The following is a 9879-nucleotide window of genomic DNA, read 5'->3' as shown; positions in this document are numbered from 1 at the left end:
AGCTGGCTGGTTCTTGGGACAAATGGCCTGGGTGGGTAGTCTGGGACGGCCCGGCAGGTCTTTTGTGTGGGTGAGACCTCCTGGCTCCCTCCCACGCTGGCAGTCCCTTCCTGGAGTCCTACCTCGCATGCGCCCCCCTCAAACGACAGTGCTTATATTCGGGCAATTACGGGCCTTTTGGTCGCGTGGCTGCCACTGGGCATGCCCAGTCCCGGGTCACGTGATGCCTGTCATGGCCGCCTCCGTGGCCCGGGGAGGCGTGAGTGCTGGGTTTCTGCTGCGGGCGGCCAGGGGAGCCTGGTGGAGCCGGCCTGGGGGCTCCCGGGGGTCTGGGGAGGCGGCGACGCCAGTGACAGCCAGAAGATTCCGAGCGACAGGTACCTGGGGCGCTTTGGGGGACAGCGTTAACCCGTCGGACGCCCGCAAGGCGCGCCGCGGCCGCTCATCCAACCGTGTTTTCCAGGCTCGCGCCAGGCAGGGGAAGAAGAAGCTGGCGGCCCCGAGCGGCCCGGGGACGTGTGAGTGTGGGGGGCCAAGCCCCCCATTCTTTATCCCACGGGGTTCCTCTGGTTCCTACCTTGCCTTGCAGCCTCAATTCTGTGTCCCCCTTCTATCTCTTCCTATTCCCCTGGCCGTCAAGGCCTCCTAACTCCAGACGTGACCTGGCCACCGCGCCCACCATCAAGTTTGGTATCTGCACCCCCATCTGTCCCCAGGGTGAACGTGGTGTTCGTAGACCGGTCAGGCCAACGGATTCCCGTGAGCGGCAGAGTGGGGGACAATGTTCTCCACCTGGCCCAGCGCCATGGAGTGGACCTGGAAGGTGGGAACCCCGCACTGGGAATTGGGGAGGTTCTTATTCATTGTTTTAAAAACCCTGCAAATCAGATGCGGTTCTCTGTTACTTAACCCTCCCGTGGCTTCCCATCAAACATGGCTAAAATCCAGACTCCTCAACAATGTCTCAAAGCCTGACCAGCTCTAAACCCTCACTCTCTCAGCAGCTATTTATTGAGCATTTATTAGAGGTCATTAAAATTCCTGTCCTCCAGGAGCTTGTATTCTCTCCCTCCTTCCTCTCTCTAATCTAGACACACTGGCTTTCTTGCTGTTCCTCAAACAAAAAGCCAAGTTCATTCCTGCCTCGGGGCTTTTGCATTTGCTGCTCCAGACATCTGAAGTCCTTTCCCACCAGATCTTCTGGCTCCATTTCATCCTTCAGGTCTCAACATAAATGTCATCTTCCTGACAATCTCATCCCCTCAGCGCAGCTAAAACCCCAACCCCCGGTCACTCTGTCACCTCAGTGTGCTTTACTGTCTTCCTAAGACTTCTCAGTGTCTTCTCTCCTTTTTGTCTTCTGTCCTCAGAATGAGATCGGAAAGCCTGGCGCTATTTATCCATTGCCTGTCATGGAATTTAGATGTAACTGGTATTAAGTCAGTAATTGCTGAATAAAAGATAATCACAGCAGACATTACTTTAAGCGCATTAAATACCTATTGACTGAATCATCATGACAAGATTATGTGATAGGGGAGATTGTTATCTCATTTTATAGGCGAGGAAGCAGCCCCAGGTTAAGTTGACGTGATCCAAGGCCAAGTGGCGAAACTAGATTCAAAGCCAGCTTGTTTTAGCCTCTAATCTGTGCTGCCCTTCTACGCATATTGAACACCTACTGTGTGCCAGGCAGCAATGTACAAAACAGATGAGGCCCCTGTCATTTCACATCAATTTCAATTTAATAGGGACCATAATCCCAGGAGTAAACATGTAATTATATCATGAGCAGCTGGAAAGGGCAGTCTGGGGAAAAAAAATGTACAGGGTTATTTGTCGGGTGAATATAATACAGAGCCTGATTTAATCATTATCAGGGGTGGGGCTGTTGGGCAGCTGGTTATGGCAGACTTACCTCAAGTTCTGTTCTGGAATCCAGAGTCTAGGACAGAGATTGGAACATGAGTTTTAGAGGCAAGTGGCCTGTGTTCATCTTTTGCCTCTTACCAGCTCTAGGACTCTGAGCAAGGTACTTTACCTCTCTGGGCCTCTGATGCCTCATCTATAAAAGGGGATAATTCAGTTGCTGTCTCGTTGCATTGCTACGGAGGATTAAACAGATCTCATACGTAGTGCTGAATGCCTGGTGTCTGGTTAGTGTGCAGTGCCTAGCTGGGACTATTGTGTTCGATAATTTCTATCTCGTGGGATGAGGACGCTAATGAGGTGGGAAACAGGGCTGAGGAAGAGATTCCTGGGGACCGCCTGGAGCTTCAGGGTCCAGACATTTTATCCCCAGGAGATGGGGGCAAAGTCACCACGTCCCCCTGGGAGGTTCTTCCAGGTCAGGAGGCTGCCCTCATTACCCAACATGTGTGGAAGAGAGAGAATTCTGTCCCATTCACTTATAACACAAGTCTCTTGAGCATCCACATACCAGGCTCAGTGCCAAGTACAAAGAGGAGGCCAGGTTGATGAAGCATAGGTACACCCAGAGATTCCGATGGTAACTTGAGATTGTGGTAAATGCTGTGCAGAAATTAGAGTCCCCAAGGGCAGGAGGGGGTGGTGGGTGTGTGGGGAGAGGACAAGAAACAGGAGATGGAGGAACTGGAAGACACATGAGTTCCCTGAAGACAAGAAGGACGTAGCCATGGTAACAGAGTGGAGAGAAGAGCATTCCAGGGCAAGGGTACAGCAAGTACAGGGGACCTGTGGTGGGGGACAGGCTTGGTGCGTTGGAGTTGAGCAGGGGGCCAGTGTGGCTGGAGTGGAATGAGTGAGGGGTCAGGAGGATCTCAAGGATTGAGTGGAAGAGTTTGGTTTTATTCTGGCTGCGAAAAGGCCTCGGAAGGTTTTAGACCAGGAGGGACGTTACCCGCAAGCACGGTTCTCAGCGATCAATCCAAAGGGTGGGAATGCGCGCAGGGGAAAAGCAGAAAACCCCAGCTTCTGTATCTTTCAACCCTTATTTTCTGGTCTTGTCCCCTGCCACACTGGGTGTTAAGGAAACAGGTCCCATCTTCAGGAGCGAGAGGGAGACGGAAACCCATTTGCCCAGCACAGTGACAGGGTCCCGGCAAGGGCTTATAGGCTACAGGGACCCTGCCTGACTTTTCCCCTCTCAGCCACACCGAAGTCAAATCCATGCTCATTCATGGTTCTGTGCACAAAGTGTGGTCCACAGCCTGCTGGGGAGTCCTTGGGAGATGGGACACCCTGGACGTCCCTTTGCAGAACTTGCATGCAGCTCGGGGACAGCTAGCTGAGAGTCAATGACTGGGCAAAGGGTGCGCTCCGTGTGGGCCCGGGAAGGAGAGACGAGGGGCGCCAGGAAACAAAGGGCCTCTCCCCCCTTCTATCTTTGACCGCATGGCATCTACTTGACCGTGCCTCTCACCGGCACCTCCTCATTTGTTGCCCCCAGGGGCCTGTGAAGCTTCCCTGGCGTGCTCTACCTGCCACGTGTACGTGAGCGAGGACCACCTGGACCTTCTGCCTCCTCCTGATGAGAGGTGAGCGGGGGAAGCCCCTCCCCGCTCTAAGCCGCAGGGCTTGGCCACCGGGTCTCTGCCTCCCCGAGGTGCAGAAGCCCGTCTGGCCGCAGGAGAAGGCAGCCCCAGCCTGTCTCCTCGCTGTGGCTGCTGGCAGGGACGCTGCCCCTCCGGCCTGAGAGGTGCCTCCTCCCTGCCCAGTGGGGCCCTCACCAGCTGGACAGCGTGCCCCCTGATGACTGCTGTTCTTGCTCCAGGGAGGACGACATGCTGGACATGGCCCCCCTTCTTCAGGAGAACTCCCGGCTGGGCTGCCAGATCGTGCTGACTCCTGAGCTGGAAGGGGCTGAATTCACGCTGCCAAAGATCACCAGGAACTTCTACGTGGATGGCCATGTCCCCAAACCCCACTGACCCAGGCAGCCGCACCACCCGGGACACCCGGGGCCTCGGCCAGGACTGGAGGAATAAATAGCCAAGTCGCCAGCCCAGCCCAGAGCATGGACAGGCCCGAGAGAGATGTTGGAAGCAACCAGAAGGCCAAAGCGCCTGCTTCAGAAAGATCCCATGTCCAGGCTCTGGTTTGGGGGGCGGCCTCCCCCACGCTCATGAGAATCAGTGTGTAGATAGGGTGGAATGTGCCTGGAACAACAATAAAACTGTCTCACAGGCCTCCAGTGTCTTCAGTGTCCCGGGTGGGGGGAGGCCAGGCCCTGGGGTCTATAGCTGCATTTTCCGGACCCCCACGTCTCCCCTCGCACAGTAGCGATGGGGCCGCGGGGCTGGGGGGACGACTGAGGCAGAGACCTGGAAGCCCGCTGCCTGGAGAGCTCGCGGCCTGAGCACACGCGGATCGCGAGGCAAGGCCCCGCCCCCACAGCCGCGGAGGGATTTGGAGGGATCCAGGCGGGCCTGGCGGGGTGTGAAGGCCACCCGAGCAGACCTGGCAGAGTGGGACTGAGGCAGGCCCGGGGGCGGGACGGGGGGGGGGGGGGGGCTTGGAACCCGGTGCCGGGCGCTGGGTGCCAGAGGCGCCCCACCCCACTCGCCCCGCCCCGCCCAGGTGGGGCTCATCGCAGCCTCTGCCAGAAGCGCCCCCACCAGGCACGTCCTGCTCCACTCAGGTGGAGCTCATCGAGTGGGCTCCGGGTGGGCGGGGCCGGGCGCGATTAGGGAAGTGGGGCTGGGCCGGGGCGTGATGGAGGCCGAACCAGTCCCAGACTTCTCGAAGCTGCAAGAGCTGCTGGCGCCGCCGTGTCTGGACCCTAAGCCGCCCCGGGCGCCCCCTGTTCAGCAGGCGCCCAGGACCCCAGGATGCCCCAGACCCAATGGCAGGTGCGTTAAGGAGCGGCCCCTTCCCCGAACCTGATCCAGTGGTCAAAGGGTCATGACCTTTGGTTCCTGGGGTTATCCAGGGGTCACATGTCAGTTACTGGCACTTAGAAAGAAGTTCTGGTCCCGAGGGATACTTGGGGTCATATGGGGGTCACATGGGGGTCAGAGGCCATGCAATGCCCCCATGTCTCTGAGGACTACATAGGTTCTGCCCAGGGAAGGGGGTGACCACACTGTCCCTTGTCCCCAGGTCCTTCTGGCCTGCACGCCAGGACTCGGTCACTGCCCTGCGTTTCCTCCAAGAAACAGCAGAGGGGCTGGTCCAGATCCCTGCCCGGGACACCCAAGCCCTGCGGCCCTGCTGGGAGCTGAAGGCCTTGGAGACTCTGGGACCCTCGCCTCTGGCAAGGGATGCCAAGAATATGCTGACCCCAATCAGCCAGCCATGCTGCAGCTTGGGGCCCCCAGAGGCTCCCCCAGCCCCCTCAGCCCTACCCCAGAGGAGGGCCCGGAAGCAGTCAAAGCCCCACCCGGGCGCTGAGAAAGTGGACCCCCGGTTCGAGGGGGTGACCCTGAAGTTTCAGATAAAGCCGGATTCCAGCCTACAGATCATACCCAGCTACAGGTAGGGGCTGGCCCAGAGGAGGGCGCCCTTTTGCAGGTTATAGTGATAATGGTGGGGGCAGGGGCCTCCAGGCTTCTGTTCCCGGATGCCCCACACCAGCCCTACATTACAAACGGCCCAGCCTCTGAGCCAGACCTCAGGCTGGTGCCAGCCCCAGCCCTGCTGCCATGACCCAGCAACGTCCTGGTCCGAGCATAGGTCCTGTTTATGAGATGGGCCCGACCATACTGAGGGCTGCTGCTACCATTGTTTTTCCCAGTAATGATCATGACCACCACCTGTCAGGAACAACAACCATGAGAGGGAACAGGTAGCCCTTGATGTATACAGGCTCGTGAAGCCTTGTGAAGCCCATTTTACAGATTTGGAAACTGAGGTGCGGAGGATGCGATCGCTTGTCTGGAGTCTTGCAGTGAGGACTCGGGAGAAATGGGATCTCACACTGGCAGGCTGGCCCCAGATTTCCTACCTCTTCACAGAATAATCATTATTATGATTAATGAAGGGGCAACGCCAGGCCTTTCAGACATCAGATGCCTCCTTGGGGGATGCTTCTAATCCCGATAGTAAATCATCATGGAGGGGCCACTGCCTGGGACAAGGTACAGATCCCCCAATGCTAACCCCTGTCTACTCTCCAGCCAGGCCTGCAGTAGCCGCTCTCAGGGTCCCTCTACAGGCCCTGCCGTGGGCCGTGAGGCCAGCTCAGGAGGCGGCGAGGCCCTCGGTGAGTCCTGGTGACTTAAGAGCTATAAATATTTGGGGGGGGGGCAGTTTCCCATCCTCTCTTTCTTCCCATCCTGCTTCCCCATTTAGACCCATCCAGAAGGAGTCATGGTGCACCTCCCTCCACTCAGGCTGAGTCACCCCCACCCCCGGTTTCCTCCTCTGCTTAGCTTTGCCATCTGTCTCCCTTCCTGGCTTTCCCTCTGTCTTAGATCTGGTAATACCCAGGGCTGGCCCAGAGCCAGGTGGGGCCGTCATAGAGACTCCAACAAAATGCCCCACCTGCACAGGCCTCCTGAGCCCAGACTCTTGGCCTCTGCCCCTTACTCTTTGGCCTCTCCCCCTTCAGGGCCCCGGTGCTGTGCTTCCTGTAGGACCCAAAGGACCCCACTCTGGAGAGATGCTGAAGATGGGACCCCTCTCTGCAATGCCTGTGGTATCAGGTCCTCAGGATGGAGGGAGGAGTTTGGATGCTTAGCCAGTGTGGGGTTCTGGGAGGGGAAACACTCACCCTTGGGGAAAATGGTTCCTGTGTGGTAGTTTCTGGGCCCCTGCTGCTTTCTGATGTTGGTTTCTCGTAACCCCATCCCAGGTACAAGAAATACGGCACCCGCTGCTCCAGCTGCTGGCTGGTGCCCAGGAAAAGTGTCCAGCCCAAGAAGTTATGTGGCAGATGTGGGGTGTCCCTGGGCCCCCACCAAGGCCCAACTCAGGAAGGGTAAGCCCTTCCTCACCCAGCTGAGCCCATCCTGACTCAGTTTCTCGGGGTGGGGGAGATGGACAGAAGCCCTCCTGGGAGGAGTGGGGGAAAAACTTGGGTCTCCAGGGGTCCAGCTTGCCTCTTCTCTGCCCCCTCCCATTCAGGGATCCCAGGTGGAAGACCCAGGCCTCAGGCTCCAGAGTCCCTGTCTCAGGGGGCCACTGTCCCCCTCCCTGGCCCCTGGTCCAATCAGGTGTGGCTGAGCCTCCCCTCAGAAAATGTTCTCAGCAGTGACACTCCTGTGAACAGCAGTAACAATAAAGAACAAAACTACTCTGAGAAAGAGCGCTGTGACTTGGGGATCCCACCTCGGGCACACTTCCCCCTCCCCCCGCCCCGCGTCAGCAATGTGGGGGCAGGTGTTTTCTCATTAGGATTCTGAGGGACACACACACTCGTATATACAGGGACCAGCCCACCCACAGAGAATTAGCCACATTCACCACAACATCCCATGTAGGGCAACAGCCACCATGTGCAGACAAAGAACACATGTAGAAGGCCAGACACAGGGCGCCTGGCTGGCTCGGTGGGGGCAGGGTGCGACTCTCAATCTCGGGGTTGTGGGTTCAAGCGCCATGTTGGGTGTAGAGATGACTTAAAAAAATCTTTAAAAAAATCTTAAAAAAAAAAAAGATACGTGTGTGGGCTGACACACATTCACATACACGCAAGACACACTGACAAACTCGCATGTGCTGACACACAAGACACAGACCACACCCTAGACAGAAAGGCATGTTGACGGACACACATCTGCTGATGGACACGTGTGTCCGTGGACACATGACAGATACACATGTCAACACACAGAAGATACACTGAGGTGACACACACATTGGCACACAGTGATACACACACAGCGGTCCCTTTATTCGTCAGCTCCACCCCTGCCTGCAGAGTGTCCCCTTCCTACACGTTTCTGCATACGAGTCCCCTCTGTGGCCCCTCCCCCTCTTCCAAGAGCTCTCTAACCGCACCAGACGGTGTCCCTAGCCTGAAGCCAGAAGCCGCGCAGGAGACGAGGGCCCTGGCCAGAGCTCAGCCCTGTCACTGTTGCCAGAACACACAGGATACCAGTGCTCACTGGGAGGACTGGCGGGATACAGCCAGGGTGGGGGTGGTCCCCCATGGCAGTGAGTGAGACCTGCCTGGCCACATACCCCAGGAGGGAGAGCCCCTGTGAAACCCTCTTGTCTCCCTTGGGTGAGCCTGTGGGGAAGGTCTGGGCCCAGCTCCTCAGCCCTCAGATCCCTGACTCCTTCAGTCCCACCATTCCTCAGCTCAGAACACCCTCCCCCATGTCTCCCATAGCTGCTGCCTTCTCATTACTGCGGGGGGGGGGGGAGCCCCCATACCACATATTCAGAGCAGCCTTCCTTGACCACCCAGTCTAAAATAGATACCCCCCCTCCCATGCTATGTCAGGCTGTAGTTCAGTTCCTCACTGGTCTCCTTCTTAGAACCTACCAGAATTTTTAGTTCTCTACTGCTCTGGGGTTATTTCATGCACTTTTATCTTCCCACCTGGACCATGACTTCAGGGGTCCAAGGCCACAGCTCTGTCCCTGACCATGAGAGGCCACCCCAGGGCCTGTCATGGAGTTCTTTGGGGATGCACATTGAACACATGAAGGTCTCAGACTGTGTGCCTGTGAACTCCTGTCTGTTTTTACCCACTTATTCAGCATTTATTGAGCAACTACTGTGTGCCAGGCCCTAATGGGGACACTGTATGTGACTAGAACAAAGATCCCTGCTCTAGCGAAGCCAATATTCTAAAGCAACAGTAAACAAATATTCGATTAAATATCTAACAGAATGTCAAGTAGTGGGCGCCTGGGTGGCTTAGTTGGTTAAGTGTCTGCCTTCAGCTCAGGTCATGGTCCCAGGGTCCTGGGATCAAGCCCCGCATCAGTCTCCCAGCTCAGCGGGGAGTCTGCTTCTCTCTCTGCCCCTCACCCTGCTTGTGTTCTGTCTCTTTCTCTCACTCTCTCTCAAATAAATAGATAACATTAAAAAAAATGTCAAGTAGTGATTGATGCTGAGGAGAAAATGAAGTATGTAAGGAGATAAAGGCCACCTCAGTGATGGTTCTCTCTGAGGACAGACAGCCACGCCCTCTCTGACATGTGTGTAGAGACCTGAGGATAAGGAACTAGCTGTGGGACTTCAGAGGTGAGGACAGTCCAGGCAGAGGGAATGGCAAAAGCAAAGGCCCTGTGGCAGGCTGGGCTTGGCGGGATTCAAGGAACCGCGAGGAGGCTGGCGGGAGTGGAGGCAGGTGGTTAAGGGTGTGTGTGACAGGAGGGGCTGCACCATGCTTGGGCTGTTGCCTTCTGTATGCTGGCTTAGCCGCTAGTTCCTCCCACCCCAATCCCCAGCAACCCCCGTTTCCTGCTCTTACCTTTGCTCAGGAAATGTCTGCCTAGGGCAGCTGATGGAGTGGGAGCTGTCCAGGACTGCTTCCTTCTCTCAGGCTCTGTTCCTGCTTTTGAGGGAGGCTGAGACTGCAAGGGTGGGGGGAGGCCAGCTGTTCTCTCCTTATGCTGTAGGGGGTGAGGGAGATGGTGGTGTGCAGAGGGGGTTGCAGCTGATACCCATGTGTCTCTTCTGAATCATGACAGGCAGTCAAAAGGCAGGTTGGGGGTAAACTGAGGCACCGTGGACGGACACAGGATGGAGGAGGCATTGAGGGTGGGGCGGGGATGCACCCTTTAATAGGAGGGACATCTCACTCGTAAGTGCAGCCACTGTCTGCATTTAGTCATCCTGGCAGGACCTCAGGACAGGGGTCCAATGCCCAGACCCCTGGGAGGGGGCTCCACCCATCTTGGGAAGGCAGCCTCAGCTCTGCCTGGAACCAGGCCTGGGGGAATCACCTAGCTCCCACCCCAAGAGTTAGCGGGGTTAGAGGGCAGCGCTGGACGGAAGAG

At 56.9% G+C, this 9879-nt stretch overlaps 2 protein-coding genes across 5 annotated transcripts; both read left to right on the top strand.

Annotated features, from left to right (window-relative positions):
* Nucleotides 1-22: 22 nt before the first annotated feature.
* FDX2 (ferredoxin 2) lies at nt 23-4169 on the top strand. 4 transcript variants are annotated; one of them, XM_044377859.3, is made up of 5 exons: nt 23-377; nt 464-518; nt 717-823; nt 1092-1222; nt 1371-3421. In XM_044377859.3, the coding sequence occupies exons 1-5, from the start codon at nt 23-25 to the stop codon at nt 1437-1439; spliced, it is 717 nt and encodes a 238-aa protein (XP_044233794.1). In that variant the 3' UTR covers nt 1440-3421. The 4 variants fall into 4 exon arrangements, with proteins under 4 accessions (XP_044233794.1, XP_044233795.1, XP_057167501.1 ...); XM_026481373.4 differs by lacking the exons at nt 1092-1222; nt 1371-3421 and adding exons at nt 3431-3518; nt 3755-4169 and having other exon boundaries at nt 192-377; XM_044377860.3 differs by having other exon boundaries at nt 641-823; nt 1092-3421.
* Nucleotides 4170-4695: 526 nt separating this feature from the next.
* Nucleotides 4696-7146, top strand: ZGLP1 (zinc finger GATA like protein 1). The gene is made up of 6 exons (XM_026480813.4): nt 4696-4832; nt 5038-5457; nt 6099-6184; nt 6533-6626; nt 6776-6901; nt 7137-7146. Exons 1-6 carry the CDS (start codon nt 4696-4698, stop codon nt 7144-7146), a joined length of 873 nt encoding a protein of 290 aa, XP_026336598.3.
* Nucleotides 7147-9879: the final 2733 nt, after the last annotated feature.

Source organism: Ursus arctos, unplaced genomic scaffold (genome assembly GCF_023065955.2).
Source record: "Ursus arctos isolate Adak ecotype North America unplaced genomic scaffold, UrsArc2.0 scaffold_14, whole genome shotgun sequence".
NCBI lineage: Eukaryota > Metazoa > Chordata > Mammalia > Carnivora > Ursidae > Ursus > Ursus arctos.
This window is presented reverse-complemented; position numbering and strand designations above follow the sequence as displayed.